Source organism: Pinus tabuliformis, chromosome 4_1 (assembly GCF_031772625.1).
Source record: "Pinus tabuliformis cultivar Carrire ecotype Pingquan chromosome 4_1, CPIR1, whole genome shotgun sequence".
Classification (NCBI taxonomy): domain Eukaryota; kingdom Viridiplantae; phylum Streptophyta; class Pinopsida; order Pinales; family Pinaceae; genus Pinus; species Pinus tabuliformis.
The window spans coordinates 655,224,310-655,244,355 of record NC_142303.1 but is presented as its reverse complement, the minus strand read 5'-3'; the positions used below and the strand labels follow the sequence as shown (position 1 = coordinate 655,244,355).

Genomic DNA, 20,046 nt, shown 5'->3' with positions numbered 1-20,046 from the left:
GCTTCACAAACAGCTCTAGTGTTGTTTCACAATACAGATAATCCCAGCAAAATAGTCAATTCGAGTCGAAGAGCTACAAGATGAGCCTGAGAAAACTTCAAACATACCTAACATAAGGCATGATTTTTTTTAACCATCATTAGAACTTCAAAAAAAATAGGATATGTTGTTAAAAGGTGTGCCTTTCAAAATAAGCACAAAGACTGATATAATAAAAAGGTTGAAAATAACGAGGGTGATAATGTGCTATAAATGTACAGGGTTGTATACTTTTATTTTTGGATTTTAGTACACTAATTATTTAATAACAGTATATATATAGTTTGTATTTATGACCTATGATTATGTATTGCTCAATAAAAATATCTATACACTTTTTTTAGTAAGAAAAAAGCTTGATAGTATTATAAACCAATAATCATATAAATACATGAGTATAGTCTGAGATGGAAAAATAACATGGCTGTGCAGGGAGATTGGCAATACAGTGAAGTATATTTCCTTGAAAGCCAATAGTACCTAAGTGTGCCGGACGAGGAAATCTTCATATGCAATACATCAAAAATAAAAGCAGTGTTTTACCAGATTGATTGCTTGGATAAGAAAAACCTTCATGGAGGTCGAAAGCTGCCAGCTGGTCTAGAGAATGCCTTATGTACAAAAAAAGATTGCTTAGAAACATACTTAGAAGATGATATGAAACAGAAGAATTATGAGCCAGGTAGAGAAAAGTCCTGAATCAAATATGTTTCAGCTTCCATTTTTATGTCCATTTTCCAATTTCCCAATTGAGATAGGAGTCCTCTCTTTGACAATTCATCAGCTTGTGAATTTTGGGATCTGTTGACATGATGAATCGAATAATCCTTCCTCATTTTCCACAGTGTGTCAATTTTGTTCATCCATCCAGAAAGGTGTTGATTTTTTATAATACTCTTTGTTGTGACATGATCAATAATTATTTTAGAGTCTCCATAGATCTTTAAAGACGGAATATTTAGGAATAAGCAAAAGTATAGTAACCTTAATAGCGCCATAGTCTCAGCGTTATTGTTATTTGCCCCATTCCAATATATAGAAAAATATCTATACACTTTACTCTTACTGAAAATTACACTTTACTATCACTGAAAATTAAAGTGAGAGCAAAATAATTCTTTAAAACCAGCGATGTTACATCGTGCCAGATTTTGCCCTAAACTCAATCCAATACATTTTTGCCTGGAACATTGTAACCTCGTTTGTTGAAACAAATCAATTGTCTGAAGAGACATAGAACATAACAGTGTTGCGGGGGAGCGCCCCCCCCCCCCCTCGCTCCCGCTCCCGATCCGCGCTCCGGGCGGGAGCGGGTCGGGAGCGCGCTCCCGAAATCGCTCCCGATTTCGGGAGCGCGCTCCCTAAAAAAAATTTCGCTCCCTGCCTTTTCGGGAGCGTTTTGCCTTTTTTACATTTTTTTTTTGTAGTAATGTTCGAAATGCAATTTTTTTTGAAAGAAACAAATAGTTTTTTAGTGGGGCAACTTAATGATCAAGTCTAGGCCCTAGTATTGATATGCTATTCATGGTAATGTTAAATTCTTAAAGTAAAAGTGACATTTTCTTTAATTTTCATTTTCATCCTTTTACTTAAATTTTTAACATTACCATGAAATGACTCAGGATGTTTGAGAGTGGTTTCGTCCTCATTGGATTTCATATGGAGAAAGTAGAATTTTAGATTTCATTCAAAATCCAGCAGACTTATCAGTTTTTCAGGATTTCAGGATTGGGGGATTGCAATGTTTCCATTGAATTTTGTCATGTATTAGGGTATGGAACTCATATTTAATCAAGAGTACCAATCCCTCTATGTACCTTGATGTTAGTGACATTGGTTGTCGAACTCCTCTATCATGACCCTTCTAAAAATGTACGCATCACTCAAACAAAATCTTGACTTGACATGCTATGCTTTTTCTATCTTATGTTAATGCTTAGAGGGTGATATTAATGACAAAGATCCCTATACAGATACAAAGGTAATGACAAAGATACCTCTGGATATTAATGCTTGGAGGGTGATATTAATGACAAAGATCCTGATTTTGCAACAAGACTAAAAAATTAGACATTTCTCGTGGTGGCAAGAGGCCCAAGCATAAGAAATAGATAATAGATTTACTTCTCTTCTCTAGTTTCTAGTAGCTTTTATAACTATTGACTCTTTCATATTTATTATGATATTTTTTTAAAACAATATATGACAATTTAAGTTTGAAGTTGGCAATTATAACTCATTAGTAATGAATTATGAATATGATGCTTCATGAAAGTTGAAAGTTGTTTCATTTCGTTTCATTTTATAACATTTCATTTCATGTTAGATATTATTTGTTGTAATGGTTACACTTAGCTTACAAGTACAACTTTGGTGATCAATGATGATAAATGTTATATATTGAATTTTGAAAGCTTGAAACTTTAAGATTGATGAATCATGAGACTCAATATGTTGTATGTTACTATGTTACTAACTTGCGGACGTGGTTGATGAAGATTATAACTTCTAGATGATTGTTGTTATATGGTTCAATCTATGCTTTTTTATGTTTTTTATATCTAATTCATCATTCTACATGTTTTTGTTGACATATATGTATCAAAAATTAAAAAATATAAAAAATATATATATTTTTAAAAAATCGCTCCGGGATTCGCTCCCAAACCGGGAGCTTCTGAAAATGGTCGCTCCCGCTCCCGCTTCCGCTCCCGCTCCCCGCTTCCGCTCCCGCTCCCGCTCCCGCTCCCAAGTAACATTGGAACATAATAAATTAATACTCATAGAGATCTAAAACATTCATTAAATTGATCACGCAAGATGACCAAATAAATCATTTTGCCTAATAATAAATGTGGCGGAGCAATTCATTATTCCACCCCCCATGAATATCGAAATCAAGTGCTAGAACTAAGCAAAGGATTTTGTGCACAACAGAAGGAGGGCATTTCCTTCGGTAGACAGTCTTATTGTCTTGAACTGAACTAGTAATATACCATCTGTAGATTTACAGGTTCCTTTTTCATTGCTTCAGATCTTTTGGAAGAAAAATAAATGACACGATACAACATGCACAGCATAATTGCACAACTGGAGAAATATCCAAGCATTATTTAAATAATGTATTTAATTCCGAACTGTGATTCCTCAATCGCTGCCAAAGTACCAAAGTGCAAGCATGTGAATTAATGAAAAAGACTAGCCAAAATACATTTTCATTATTCAAATGAACTCAATCCTCCATTTATCACTGCCCACCAACAGAAAGGTGTAACTTAAAAACTATAATATATAAAACATGGAAGATAATGAAAAACGAGTAGAAAATAAACACGACCTGGGTTAAACTTTAACTAAACCAATTCTGCCAGACACCCAGGGTCACATCAACCCAGTAACTTTGCTCTTTTAATTTGGTCTACTAAGTGGTACTTCGTGAATTAAACATGACCTTGCAGTTTTGATACTATTTAGGGTGTTTATTGCATTTATTGTTATTTTATTATCATTATTAATTGTTTTAAAAGTTCTAAAGAAATATAGTATTTTTAAATTGAAAATGTTGCATTTTAGTTTACATAATTAAAGTAAATAAAAAAATTTATATTAAATTTTATTTATTTATTTATTTTATGCATTTTTTTCTTAAATTTATAATTATATTAGAGTTAGTTAATAAAACATTTTTTAGTACTATTACAAGTGCATGTTGGAACATTTAGAATAAAATACTCTATACTAAATATACATTCTTAAAAAAACAAAGTAAATTAATTATGTCATATTTAAGATAATCTAACTAATAGATGAAATGATCTTTTTTGCAATTTTACTCAAAATTATGTATAGATTTTTAAAGATCATAAGTTATGTCAAAACTTGGATATTCAACTTCATAAGTTTCTAAATGGAGTAACTTCAAAAAAACTCGTCTTATCAAATATAGCTAGAACTCAATAAAACTTGAGAGGAAAACTAAGTGATGTATTCAGAGTAACTTCAAAAAAAACTTGTCTTATCAAATATAGCTAGAACTCAATAGAACTTGAGAAGAAAACTTAGTGATGTATTCATAAAACTATGCATTCCTAAACCTTCCCCTGGATATCTACCTTTAAATCGTTGCAGATTTGCAAGATTGAATGGTATTGTAGATAATTCTCTCATCATTACTTACAATGTTCATGAATGCAAAGATTATGTAAATGTGTTATTTTCTTTTATATATATAGACAGAATTTTTTGTATTTATTTAAAAATAAACAACATAAGGAATCTTCCCAAGATCATTGCACTTCCAAATCAAGATAAATTTCAATTTAAAATAAAAATATAGTGGAATTAAGCAGAGATTTGTTGGAAAGATTTGTTGGAATCACAAGTTGCCAAGATTTTACAGGTTTGGATTTAACTCACTTTGGAGACTCACCTATGGCAATATGATATTGGGAAATCCTAAATTACCCGGCAATAGAATCCAAATTACTGACAGAATTGTGAAAATAGAGAAAATGGGGAGAGTTATCCATTATTCTAACTAGAAACAAGAGTCAAATCCAAATTACTGACAGAATTGTGAAAATAGAGAAAATAGGGAGAGTTATATAATGTTGATATATGTGGATAAGTTTCCATTATTCTAACTAGAAACAAGAGTCAAATTGGTTTAGGGTTGCCTCTGGAATTTATTGGAAATGAACAATCTTAGGAATTTGTTGAAACCGAAGAAGATGAATCATTCATTAATTTTTAATTATTTTTTTTAACCATGTTGGGGTGGAGAGAGGTAAATTGTTAAATAGGGATTATTAGACATCTTCTTAATTACCATGGTTGAGGAGGTTCACCACTAAAAAAAATTCTATTGTAGACAAACGACTTAAAATTATAGGGCCTTTATTTCATAGATTATATTTGTTTTATGTGAATAATAGAATGTATATAGAGATACATATAATATTGGACCCATTCAGTCTTTTTTAATGGACAATTTCAAATTATTTATCCAGCTTCTTTCCCAAAATCCAAATGTGGTTGTGTTTTATATATGTGGAATTCAAATAAGCATCCTAGTAATGCAATCAGTTTACAAAAGAGGGGATGGCATTGATGTGCTAAAGAGGGGAATGACATTGTTGTGCAATGAGGGCCCTAGTATCATTAAGAAAAATCAAAAGCAAAAACAAATTGTCAAGTTTATCATGCTAAATTAAGAAAACCTTTGCAGGAAATATCGAATGTTCGGGATTTCCATTGACTGCCAACAAGTTTTCGCCAAGTCCCATGGTCAATTTTTGGGTATTTGGCACTGATGGAGTTCTAGGCAATGAGTTGGGAACAAAGTGCAAGTGCATCATAGGTTGATTGATTTAGGTGGGCTACTACTTTCACCGACATTGTCCTTCAAACCTTGATATCTTAACACAGTTATTCATAGATAATCCTATGTCACAGGGTTCAAATATTTTAGAAAATACAATTTATTATGATAAAACCCTATACCACAGGTTTTGAATGATTTTAAAAAATGCAATGTTTTGAACATTTCGTTGAACCTTTCATTCAATCTCTTATAATGTAAGACTAGAAGTTCTAAAGTGCCCTCTGTGGGTTAATTTCTTTTGTGAGACATGGGTTGAGGTAGATATTCCATTTTTGCATCCATGTGTAGTTTTGTTTCATCCATATTTTTTCACTCGTTCCTTGCTATTTGGGAGACATGCATTGAGGTAGATATTCCATTTTTGCATCCATATATAATTTTGTTTCATCCATATTTTTTTTTCACTAATTCTAGCCGAGTCCTCTCCCTTAGACCCAGCAGGGTCCTCTCCCTTGGACCCAGTGTAGTGTTGAATGACATTTTTCCGTTACTTTTTGTTACTATGAACAATTTACATACCCAGTGTAGTGTTGAATGACATTTTTCCGTTACTTTTTGTTACTGTGAACAATTTACATACATAAGTCTGAGTGTGACTATATTTCAGAATTCAAATGATCGAGCTTCTGATTAAGTGCCAATTCCTTAATCAATCGTCTTAGATTTATGAAGTCTCTTGACTCTACATGGAGCAACATGTATAAAAATCACTTTTGTTAATTTACATACTCAATGATCTTTTACAGTTGTTTTTTCATGTTCGTATATTTTTTTTTTTCCTACTGAGTGTAGCGAATTTACTTGTAAGTGCAGAGCACAGAGAACACAAAGGGAGCAGCTAACAAAAATTTAGGTAATGTGAATAATAATGGAACTGTGTTGGGTTAATAGATTTATAATTGTTTATTTATACCATTAGCTAATGTGAATAATAATGATGGAACTGTGTTGGGTTAATAGATTTATAATTGTTTATTTATATCGTTATTTAAAGTTTTTTATGAGCTAACACTAAATTTTTATTTATACAATTATTTAATTTTTTTTATGAGCCAATATTAAATATTATTTTGGCCACGGACAAACAGCTTTACACATCATACTAAGCAAGCTGTAAAATGCTCAGCGCAATAATTTAAGAGTATTTTAACTGTTGTTATGGTTGTTGAATTCTCTAAAGACTCTCTGAATTATGTTGTCAAGCTACTCATAATTAGTGCTGAATTTATTGCTATAGTGATGAATTTGTTAATGTTGATCTAATGCTATGGCTAATTGTTCAGTACTCATGCACACACCCCCACTCTTGTCATGAAGTTCTTGTTGCTACAATGTTCTTAAAAAGAGAACAAGACATTTTTTTAGTACATTCAACGAGATACTAGACATGTCAGTTATACTAAGCTGTAAAATGCTCAGCGCAATAATTTAAGAATATTTTTAACTGTTGTTATGGTTGTTGAATTCTCTAAAGACTCTCTGAATTATGTTGTCAAGCTACTCATAATTAGTGTTGAATTTACTGCTATAGTGATGAATTTGTTAATGTTGATCTAATGCTATGGCTAATTGTTCAGTACTCATGCACACACCCCCACTCTTGTCATGAAGTTCTTGTTGCTACAATGTTCTTAAAAAGAGAACAAGACATATTTGTAGTACATTCAATGAGATAATAGACATGTCAGTTAGGCAGATTCTTGGTGATATTTGGTGATACATGATGATCTCAAACATATCTACCTAGATTGACATTTGCATCTGAGTGCTTTAAACAAATAATGCATGAAACACGATGTTAACTACGATATACAAGCAAGCCATTGATTCAAAACATAATCGCATTCAGTACTGAGTGAGTGCCCTCGTTATTCCAACAGCTTAATCCATGCACAGCTAATCTTAGTATAATAACTGGTTCAAAAACTCTTCTTACAACACAATTTAAAAATACTAGGCAATGAAAAATTTATCAACTAATAACAGAAGCATCATCCAAAATACTAGTCATTGAATATGGAATACAGATGGAACATGGTACTCTTTAACGGGAAGCTTGTTTACGTACAAAAATCCTTCAAACCCAATTCTATATTACAGCAACTTTGGGGGGCAATGCATAAATTATATGACCCTAAAGTTAAAAGCTAGGGTCAGCAAGTTACAATAAACCTGATGATTCCCATGCCTGGACCCAATTCAAATCCAAGGTGGGCCAATTCCTTTACCAGAAGAACGCTCATCATCGTATATCTGGATGAAGTACTTTCTAAGCAGCCATTCATTATTATCTTTTTCCTGGGTATTAGATCCTACTCTAGAAGAAAGTTCATGTGAAGCAGTTACAGAGATATGAGGATAGCTCAAAACAAACAAAACGGTTTGGTATACACAAACTGTCATCTAACATAACCTACAAACTAGGATCTCTCTTTAACCTGCAACCACTCTATCAGATCGAACATTTGCTTCCAATACAGCATGACATTTACCAGTTGAATCGCTCATCTCACTCTCCCTTTGCTCATCTCTTTGGCTAGAACTCAAATTGCTTATTTTAGATAGAACTTGAGGATAGCCATTGCCTCCTTGCTGCATAAACTATGACTGTGTCTCTCTAGGACCATTTCTTTCTGAATCTCCTACTCTATCCTTTCTTTGAAAATTCCTCAACATTACCTGTTTCACATAATCCAACAATGTCAAAAAAGTTTCATATCCTAAGGCCAATAAACCACACTGACTTGTCTACGCTACCACGAAAGATATGTTACCTTTAGTGATTCATTCTCAGAAGCAAGCTTTTCAGATTCCTCTGCTATAAGATTTATTTCATTTCTGAGTGCCATGTTCGCAGAAGTCAGTGTCTCAACTTTTGCAGACAACTCTTCGCATTCCATCTGTTTCATGGAAGTCGGTGTTAGCACAACACAGCACAGCAGACAGGGTATCAATTGAACAGTATTTATTGCTTTCATAAAACAATGACAACAGACTTTATCTGTTCATGTATCACGATTTTACCTCTCTATCTCTGCAAGCCTCTGATAAAAATACTAAGAATAAGTCTATACCTGTTTCTTCATTCGAGAGCGTTTAGCTGACTCCCGATTAGATTGTTTACGCTTCTATCGTTTTAATTCCCGTTCATCCTGTTTCACAAGCTCGTTTAGGAAATGTACAAGCTTATTTAGTTCAACATATTTAAAGCTCATCAATATATTGGAAATAATTCACAATAAAAAGGTCACACTGTAGGTGAATGCAAAAAAAAAATACAAAACCCTAAGTTGTATGTAATGGGGATACACACAGAAGTTTCAGAAATATGAAAGGAAAACTTTCCCAAGAAATAGGAAATGACAAATTGATGTGTTGGGGTAAACACCAGAGTGCCCACCTATTACATAGATACAGCCAGGAAATATTCCCTGCTTCTGAATCTCTTCTGGTCTATATCATCAAACTATGTTGCCCTCATATCAGATAAAATTGTTATTATGCATTAAACCATCTATTACTTAAAGAGCCCTACAAATGAGATTTAGCTTATTCGAGTTATAATTGACTGTGGACCACTTCTATCTAAATCTTCTTAAGAAATGCACTTATGTTCAAAGGACTTGTAATAACAAGATGGATATGAGAATATAATGATAGTGTGATCAAATCATATTTCATGGATTGTGCATAACCAGAAAAGATGAAAGAAGGGTTGTCATCCCACAAAACAATTGATAAAGAAAACAAAGCAAGCACCAAAAGTCTGAGCAAGTCTATAGGAAGATGACGCAAGTAAATCCAGCTTATATTCACTAACCAGCCAACCACAGAATGGCCAACAACACCATTAACCTGATGCAATACAAGATAGAATGATACATAGAAGGTAAAGCTTGGTATGCATACCTGGACCCATAATTCAGAAGGCACTCCATCATGACCTAGAATGAGTTGAGATGCTGCAGGAACAATTGTTGTTACAGTGTTAGTTGTTCCCCGTCTTCCTTTTACAGGAGTTACAGATCCTTGGGCAGGCACATTATAGATGCCCATTCCAATATTTAGATTTGTAGTAGGTAGACTAACTGTTGACATTCCTGGAACAGGTGTTGGTGGAACCAAAGCCATTGTGCTTCTGTTTACAGTTGTATTAGCTTCTCCAGCCTAGGCATTATATGCTAGAGTATTGGCATCAGTAACACTTGTTCCTGTCATTGTCGTGAAAATCAACAAATGTTACTAAATTACTCCATTAGCTAGATTGATAATATTAGGATTCAGGACTAGATATCAAACATGAACAACGCAACCTTTCTAAAAGGAAGCAGTAGCACACATCCCTTCAAGATGAAATATTCTAGAAGTTATTAGTGATCTAACTGTAATGGAAAATAAAAAGTATTACTAAATTAGTCTGGAAATCAGGAGATCCCCTGATAATAGGATTCATGAATAGCCATAAGAAATTTTAAATGCATTCCGTAATACATGATAGTTAAAATATACCATTAATGGTTAGTGGTTCCAAGCTTCTTGCCCTACCTGTTTCGCATCCCTGAAAAGTATACAGAGTAGAATGCAGTGATAATTAATATAAAACAGCAAAGACATATTTGGTAGAGTACCCAGACAGCAAATAAAATTAATTTTCAAAAATTTGAACCTAAATAATATGGAAGGAACTTACATTTTGTGAATTGACTCCCTTGCTACCTTCACTTGAACCTTCACTACCACTGCCTCCATTGCAACCAACAATTACTTGGATAAATAACAGGCAACCATAATAAAGGATATTAATAGGACTCCAACTCAAAGTCCAGAATCTATTTCGACTTTAATATAAGTTAAGCTAAGATTCATTCTAGGGATTCCAAATGGAATTGTTATACTGTCAGAATTAACCGAAAAAAAACAGCTTCAAATACCTACCTCTGTGGGAATGCACCATTTGTAGAACTGGACAATGTTTTCCCATTTCCTCCTTTTGTACTAAGTATCTGAAGTTTTTCTAAATTTCCTTTTACCTTCTTATTGAGCTTTGACCTTTACCCATCAAGGACTTTGCTTCTGTTTCAGTGCCTGAAGGGACTGAAACCTATATCCATTGAAAATATATATCAGAACCTCATTGAAGTTTCCATGATAGCAGAAATTCAATAATAGAATGACCAAATGTCCTGTAATGTTTTGAATACACTATCTGACGCTTTACTCAGCAAGCTATCAGTTGCAGGATCTGAGTCCTCCACCAAATCCATCAGTTCACATGCCTCAGAGTATGCTTTTAAAGCATTTCTCCCACAATCAAGTGACAACCGAACGATTATATTGACCAATGAAACTGCTGTTAGCTTCAATGACAGTTTTCTCACGTATATGTAATGCTCTTCCACATCTAATACAGGGCCAGGATCTCTTTTCCACAAGAACTTCAAACCTGCTTTATTTTGTAATTTTGCAGGATCCAAACTCCGTATACCCACACATCCTGTTGATTTTCTATAGTTTCTCAGAAACCAGATTAGGGTATCGCATTCTATACCATCCATGTTGCCCTCTTTCACAAGTTCCTTTGCTTTCTTGATGGAATTTCGGTTTGTTACAAACACGGTCCAAGGAGCCCCCCACAGAAGGTCCAAGCATTTCGTGCTTTGACCGTCTGCATAATGCATGTCTGCCACCTGCCAAAAAAACCCAAAGGAATTCATATCCCAAATTCAGACTGCAATTCATACATCAAAGAAAGAGAGAGAGATACGAAATGTTACAGCATTTCTGTTTGAATGCCTATTAAACAATAAAAAGGAATGCGTAAACATTTCAGAATGGTTGCAACAACAACATCGCATAGCAGTAGGTATACCTGCAAAATTTTGAACTGCCCATTAGTGTTCTTAAACCGGAGAGGGGGCAAGGGCACTGATTTGGCTGTGGCTGTTGAAAACACCCAGGTAGCTGTAGTGGAAAGAATAAGAAAGCTTTCGCCAACAGAGAACGAGAATGCTGAGGAGCCATGAAATGAGTGACCACAAAGTAGAGCGATCAAGTGAAGAACTAGTGTGAACTGGTGTGAATATTCGGCTGAATGTGTACCATGGCTTTTCTGTCACCTTCTTCACCGCCAAATGGATGGACGGCTCTCCTCACCACACCCTGCCATCTTCGTCAAGGGACATGATCCGCTTCATAGAGCTCCCTGATGTTCAGATCGAAGGAGATCGAGGCGCCTCAGATTGTTGTCCTCTCTCATCCATCCACAGACGCTTGGCCTCTCTTCGCTGACGCTTGGTTTCTAAAAAGGTCGATGATCTAATGGTTGGAGTTTATTCCATCGTCTAACAATCGATCTAAGGGCCCATAACGAGACACCGCGGCACGGAGGGGAGTTCCTCTCAGAGGGAACGCCTTACGGCATAATTATAAATTTTAAAAATATATTAATAATATTTTTATATAAATAATATATATTCTAATTTTTATAATGATATTGTTCCCACCTAGGTGAACACATTAGTCAATTAATTGATCTAAGGTCCAAACATTGCCTTGTTGCTATTTTTTGATTAAACATATTTAATTCCCTTAACCAAAGAAAACCTACGTGTGAAAACTCGTACATTCAATTGTGGTTCTCCCCTAGTCAACCTACAATTTACCTAAATGTTAGGTAACCACTATATCATCTACTTGGCCCTACACAAGCGTATCAAAATGATGGTCAATTTATTAACATGAGTAAATTAACATTACTTACTCATATGAATAAGTGCGTGTGTAGCGTTGTGCATAGCATAATAGTTTTCAATTTATTAATATTAACACAATACATTAATAAATATGGTTGATATGTGTATATAAATCATATCCACAATCATATTATTAAATGTCATTGATATATGTTAGACGTAAATCGATATGGATTTAATATTGATATTAATATTACTAATGAAATGGATTATTAATATTATAAAACCAATGCATTATAAACCCAAAGCAATAATATTAAACACAAAAGATTAATAATATAAATACACTAGATTATTATTATAAACCCAAGAGATTAATATTATAAACCTTTTGGATTATTATTATAAACGTAAGTGATTATTAATATTATAAACCCAAGGGATTTATATTAAACACAAAGATTTACATTGGGACCCAAGGAAGTGGAGTGGCACCACACCATCCAAAACAATACCAAGTGATATCCACATTATTTCAATATTTTATTAAATAATAAAATAATTTCTAATATTAATTTTTTTATTAAAAATGTGTTGATTTGAAATTTCTCTTATGTGATTTCTATAGAAAGACTTTTCTTAATTCACTATGGATAAAAAGCTTGAATACATAAATTTTATAAGAAATACAAAATTACAAAAAATATTAAATTTTTTTATATTTTTTACGATATATGTTTTGTCATTTTCTTATCTCAATTTCTAATCTGGTAAGGTAACAGATAATTTAATTAAACTTCTAAACTTGCAAAGTAACATGCATCAAAGTTTAGTTAGATCTCATCTCTCCATCTTCTAAAATGACAAATAATATTCATTAATATAAAACCTTAAATAGGACTTTAATAAACAAAACACCAAAACGATTAAAAATATTTAAATACCTTTATATGTTTTTTCGAAACCCGCATTCTTATTCCATAAAAATGTGTATTAAAAGATGAAAATAAAATTAAGAGTTAGCTGACACTATTTTCTATGAGGTTGGCTAAAATATCCAAACAAACCCAAGGTGCATTATTGTTGTGTTGTAAGTATTCCCCTCGTCTTTTTTAATCCTACATGCAATTCAACCATCCTTAATCGACCATATATCAGACGTGGATGAACTTATTGATGTCATAGTGGTAACTGCGAATGAGTTGGCCTCCAAGGATAGAAGAATTAAATAATCGACCAGGTCCTCGGTTGTAATGGACATCTCCCCACAGGCGGGTGATTGTGTAAAAGATGGGTAGATCCCTCTCGAAAAGGAGCCTCAGCAAAAGCATACAAGAAGTAAAAATAAAAAACCAATCAAGGCGACAGAAGAGATCCAGAAATTGATTTTGGGCATTGATGTATACTGGGAAAATGTGGTGTGTTTGAAGAAGAGAGTTCTCGCGAGTCATTGGGAGTATGCGAGGATGAATGGAGCGTAGATGAAAATTTGGGTCAACAAAAGTTGGTCTTCTCTCCTTGAATATAAGTTAAAGGTTAGTGTGTTAGTAAATGGTTGGTTTGGGTTTCATTTTCTAAAGGAGGAAGATGTTACAAAAATTATAGACATGTTTTCAATGAAAGCTCGAGGCTTTCTTATACTGAAAAAATGGAATATTGGTTTTGATCATGTTATGGAACTGCCTAAAAGAAATATCATATGGGCCAAATTACCTAGCTTTCCCATAGAGTTATGGTCCAAGAAAACGATCATGGAGATATGCAGTAAGATTGGAAAATTTTACTATGTAGATGAGGGATGTCATGGGCGGCTGGACAAGAGGGAGGCATGGTTATTTGTAGAAGTAGATCTTTCTAGGGGACTTCCTCCTGCCTTTGGCATATATTGGGGCACTTTCTCTATTAGGCCGCAATTAGAATATTGGGGAATTCCTTTCAGATGCCTTGCCTATCACAAAACAGGGCATTTGATTGCGGAATGTCTCCTTCGTTTTTTTGGTGGGTGTATTCGGAAGGATGTGAAGGCAATGTTAGAGAAAATAATTCCAATGGGTCAGGAAAGACTGGAGGGATCATGCCAACATCCTTCTTCCCCTCAGTGGCTTTATCTGGAGGAATGTTTGAGTGATAATAATCAATATTATAATGATCCAATGATGGTCCTAGATAAGAGCCATGATAAACAACACAAATGAGATTCAAAAAAATTCTCAAAGATCTCTAATTCATGTTAGTTCTCTTCGCCTCCTATGCATATTCCCACAGATAAGCCTTTATCAGATTGTAGGCCCAGAATAAGTTGCTTACTATCACCCATTTTCTATCGGACCACTCAAATGGGAAGCTACTCTCCCTTATCGGTGGATGCTAACTTGGAGGCCTTAGCCAACAATTCGTTGCTGACTCTCGAACCTATGACCATAAAGAAAAAGAATTTATGAGAAAGAGATTTGGAAGTCCATGATCAGAGAAACACTAACTCTCATAAGAGGAAAATGAAGGAAATTAAGTACAAAAATTTTTCTCTATGCAGAGGTCTTGAAATTGAACTAAGCTCATGGTTCTCTAAGACTCTAGAGGAGTCTCTATTTCCACTCTTCGATCCAGGACCTTCCAATTAAGCCATTTGTGCGTTGGATGTTTTAAAATCCCGGGAACTTAGAGCACCAAACCTCGGCTCAAACATCTGCAAATGAAGATAATGTCTTTGAATATTAGAGGGTTGAGATCTACCCAAACTAAAATATATCTTTATAATAACATTCAAACAAAAAAGTTAGCACTAGTCCTTCTACATGAAACCATGGCTAAGAATGAATTGGCCCAAGAGATTCTTTTGAAATTATGTCCCCCTTGGGAAGTTTGTGCCTCTAATGCGATTGGAATATCTGGAGCTCTTGTTGCTATGTGGAACCCTAATTACTTCTATTTCAAGCCTTCAAGTCATGTGCCGGAATAATATTGATTGGTTTTTGTAGCGGATCATGTCATTGTATCCGCATTATGAATGTTTACGCTTTCTATCATAACCATAAAGCATTCTAAAAGAAGGTGTAGGTTTTAACCCCATACAGAAATTACCTGCATACGAATTCTAAAAACAGAAAATAAACAAGAAAGCATTCTAAAAGAAGGTCTAGGTTTTAACCCCATACAGAAATTACCTACTTATGAATTCTAAAAACAGAAAATAAACAACGATGAGACCATAACACATAAAACAAATATACACAGATATTTTCCCCTGGATCCCAAAACCAGGACTACCAGATTGATTTTTCATTATGTTCCTTTCAATGTTACAATACATATATATACATGTCGAAGCATCCATAAACCCCATTCCATTAACTTTGGACTAGAACGTAATCTAGTTCCCTTGACCGGATCTACAAAATCCCATGCACTGAAAACCATCACACCCAAAACCATGTGCGAAAGCCATGCACAAAACTATAAGTAGGTTCGCCCACCTAATATAAGGTCCAAAGAATACTGGCGCTAGTCATGGAAAGAATATAACACAACCCAACAGAAGATTAATGCTAGTGGAATTCTCAATATCCATTTTCTGATAGTAGTGGGGGATTTGAACTTCAAATTAAAGGTTGGGGAATGTTGGGGTCAAAAGGAAATGAAGAACCTGCTAGCAAGTTTCTTTAAAAAAAAATTTAATCGAAAACTACTGTGGGACATTATCCCCTCTCCATTGTCCCCAACCTAAAGAAATAAGCATACAAGGGTTAAAGGAATAGCAAAAAAGATAAACATGTTCTTCATTCATAACTACTTGTATCAACTTGTATCAGAGATTGTAGAAGCTACAATCCACATCTTCTTTTCGGAAGTATCAAACCATGATGCCATGTTATTGGAACGATGAGAAGAACTTGATCCTATGCCTTTCAAATTCAACCACATGTGGTTGAATGAACCAGAATTTATTGATTAGGTTTATGGTTCTTGGAACGCCTTTATCTTGTCTAACAACAACATGTCGATGGAGACTGTCAATTTTAAATTGAAAAAGCTCAAACACGAGGTTCGATCATGGATTTCCAAGCAAAAAAAATAAAATAATATATATATATATATATATAATTAAAAAAAATATGGCTAGCAAAATCTTGTTTCATCTTTTTATTTTAGATTTAGAGGTATGATAGGAAATGAACAGATTTGCACGGTATATCTCTTCATCGTTGCCCTCCTCTGCCCATTTATTGCATTTTCTTTTTAGCTGAACTTCTAACTCGTTTACAAGACAGTCGTGAATATCGCCTCCAATATCGCTCCACACGTGAGTCCACTTAGCGCGGAACATGGCAGGAAGCAAATAGCCTATCAAATAACAACTGATCCTTTTCCATTAATTGGGTCACTTGACCATCTCTTTTGTCCTTGCTGCCGACATAGGTCATCTCCGACATCGCTGACATTTGGATAGTCAGAGCAGTCAGAACGAGAGCTTGACCGGGAACCCAGTGAGCCCTCTTCCTGAATGCCATACCCACATCCCATAAAAGCAATAGCAAAAATACAATTGCACAAACGCACGATGGCCACAAATCTTGGAATTCTTGATAAGCCTGCGATAGGTTTGTCATTTGGAACAGCCAAAGCCTTCACCAAGAGTCTCTGAGCTCTCTGTGAAGTATCTAGCGGTGACCCATATATAAATAAAGATGAAAAGGAAGAAATTATTAATTTTGATTAGTTTTACATATTTTTATGGCGCTCTATGAGATGAGTTGTTTAAAAAATCGATGAGATGATTTAGTTTAAAAAATAAATTCACCGACTTCAAAAATCGATGAGATGTGTTAAAAAAAATAAGGCGAAAGTTCACAGACGGGATCAGTGGGCTGAGTAAAAAAAATTATTTAAGCGAAGAGTTGACAAAGTAGCGAATCAGTGGATCGAGGTTGCCCTGACTGCAAATAATTGGCAAGAAAAATAAAATACAACGAAATGAGTACATCAAAAGGATACGCGTCCATCTCTAAATTTATCCTAAACATGTGAAGCGCGTGTAATGGAAGGTTGACCTAAACACGACAGGTTTCAATCATGTACGACCCATAGTCAAGTTTTAATTTAAAAATATATATATTTTAAATTTTAAAAATATATTAATTATAATTTTTATATTAATAATATATATTTTAACTTTTATACGTGTATTTTAATGATATTGTTCCCACGGGGTGACACATTAATCAATCAATTGATCTAGATGTAAGGTCGCTATTTTTTTAATTAAAAAATATTTAATTCCCATGACCAAGGAAAACTTCTCGTACATTAAATTGTGGTTCTCCCCTAGTCAACCTACAATTTAATAAAGGTTAGAAACCACTATATCATCTATTTGGCTCAACACAAGTATATCAAAATGATTTTCAATTTATTAACATTACTCACTCGTGTGGTGTGTATTTTTGTGTATAAGATAATAGTTTTCAATTTATTAATATTAAATATTAACAGAATATATTAATAAATGTGGTTGATAGATGTATATCAATTATATTCATAATTATATTAGTAAATGCGGTTGATATATAAATGTCAATAGATATGGATTTAATATTAATATTGATATTGATATTAATAAATATAATATTAATATTGATATTACTAATAAAATGGATTATTAATATTATAAACCCAATGTATTATAAACCTTAGGAAATAATATTAAACACATAGGATTAATAATATAAACTCAATGGATTATTATTATAAATCCAAGGGATTAATATTGGGAATCCTAGAGATTAATATTATAAACCCTTTGGATTATTTATTTTTTTAAGCTTGGTAGTTCCCTTCTTTTTCATTAATTTTCACAAAAATGGGCAGAATACACCCATCATCAAAATGGTTAGGTGGCCGCAACCTGCCCAGAGGGAAAGCAGATTTCTTGGCCACCTAACAACATGGTAAGCCATCCAAAAACAATATAGAATTAGTCTATCTGTCCAAGCTATCAATGTCTGATTGTCTTTGAACTTCCTAACATCTAGATAACTATAAATACACTGGAAATATTGTATATACAAAAATTGTTGCATATACTATAAACTAAAACAGAGGGGAACCATCAGACCATTCATCTTATGCAGAATCAACTGGGGCTGGATCTTTAGTAGTCGATCTCGGGAGTTCAGATTGTGATATACAAGGGATGTGCCTCTCAATGCGATTGAGGCGAGCTCTTCATTATTGTAGCTAAAATTTTAATTGCCGAAAATATTGACTGGAATCCAGGATTGTCGTGGCCTGCGTGACCGATCCTTAGGGGCTGCATTCTAGTGATTTTATAAGGAGGCTTTTCATCATCCAATACAAGTGCAATGTCTTCTTGTATTAGGAGGTGCGAACCCAAGATTGGCCCAGAGCTTGAACCAAATCCTGTCATTATTCCAAATCTGGATCGAGAATACTTTCTTTCTAATTAAGCTCATCTTCCCATTGAGCTATAAGTTGGTGAATCAGGGCTGAGCCTGCATGGTATGCCCTCCTTGTGTCCTCAATTATCTGAGAGGTGGGCTTTCATCCATAGGGTTTACGAGAAGAGGAACCTGAATTAGAAGGTTATGATTTAACCTATTTGCCACGACCATTGGAGTCACAAGTGGCTTTGGTTTTTCCAGCTACTACAAGAGCCATGTGGTTTACTTCGAAATACCCAACTATCAACCTGCAAACACTTAACTGAAAGACCAACAAGCAACCTCGAGCAAGCCAAAGTCCGAGACCCAGGAGTGTCCAGGGAGTGCCCTCTACCAGAGCACCTGTCAGGATAAACATTGTTAAGAGTTGCATCTTAAACAAAACCTAGAATCATCATCAGTTACCTATTAGGGCCCTAAGAGAGAGAAGAACTTATCATAGGCATAGGTCATACAATATCCAAAACTATTGAAGAAAGAGAGATACCTTAAACCAATCACATGCAGAGGACTTAATGGATTTTGGCCAGAACCACAAACTCGTATATACAACCCAGATTGGATATGCCAGGAGAAGAACCAAGTGAGCCATGAACATCTCATGGGCCTAACTATTAAAACCTCCATATGAATTAACAAATTCCATAAATAATCGACACAGGGGTAAAGAAAACAGAACATCCATCATACAAAGTCGAGACAACTAAACCTATATCCTAGGACCAGTCCTTCCTTATTTGCTTACACATCTCATATCTTTCGTCCCCTAGAACCCACAGACATGATAAAGGATCCATGACATAGAAGAGGAGCAGAGGACAGAGTACATACCCAAGACAACCAAGTGAATCCCACAGAAAGCGAACCTAGGTTCTGCAAGGGGTCGGCGTGGTCTACTATCGAGGCTGGCCTAGCTCTTCATTGCACTAATACTGAAACAATTCACCAACAGACAACTTACTAGAATGAACACCACAAAGGCCAGGAGCATGTCACATTGAAGGCTTATTGTCACCTTTCCTCCTCAAATTAATTACCTTTCTATGAATTGCCACCATACCATGCGAGTGGAGTGTTTGGAGGGTGGTGGAGATCTGTTGTGGGATCCAGACACTGTCCATTATGCATTGCGATTTTCAATATGTATCGTCTTGCACCCTAATCAAGGATAAACACTTTGGATTATTACTATAAATGTAATCAATTATTAATATTATAAACCCAAGGCATTAATAAACCCAATGAATTTATATTATAAACCCAAGGGATTTATATTAAACCCAAAGATTTACATTATAAACCTTATCAATAATATTATACCCTACAAATATGAACCCTCAGATTAATATACCCAATGGATTAATATTATAAACCCAAGGAAATAATATAATAAACCCCCAAGGTATATAACCCAAAGATAAATATTATAAACCCTAAAATAAACAAGGTTGACCATGATTGACTATGACTATTT

General features: G+C 34.4%; 1 protein-coding gene across 1 annotated transcript; it reads right to left on the bottom strand.

Annotated features, from left to right (window-relative positions):
- Positions 1-7,732: 7,732 nt before the first annotated feature.
- LOC149177782 (transcriptional activator TAF-1-like) lies at positions 7,733-9,529 on the bottom strand. The gene is made up of 4 exons (XM_089423467.1): positions 9,332-9,529; positions 8,497-8,574; positions 8,197-8,322; positions 7,733-8,101 (listed from the first exon to the last, which is right to left on the bottom strand). Exons 2-4 carry the CDS (start codon positions 8,506-8,508, stop codon positions 8,024-8,026), a joined length of 216 nt encoding a protein of 71 aa, XP_089279593.1. The 5' UTR covers positions 8,509-8,574; positions 9,332-9,529; the 3' UTR covers positions 7,733-8,023.
- Between the last annotated feature and the right edge of the window lie 10,517 nt (positions 9,530-20,046).

Excerpts from the sequence above, each read along its gene's own strand:
- LOC149177782 (XM_089423467.1), bottom strand. Across the intron at positions 8,102-8,196 it reads CTGAGAATGAATCACTAAAG|GTAATGTTGAGGAATTTTCA; the intron begins GTAACATATCTT and ends TATGTGAAACAG.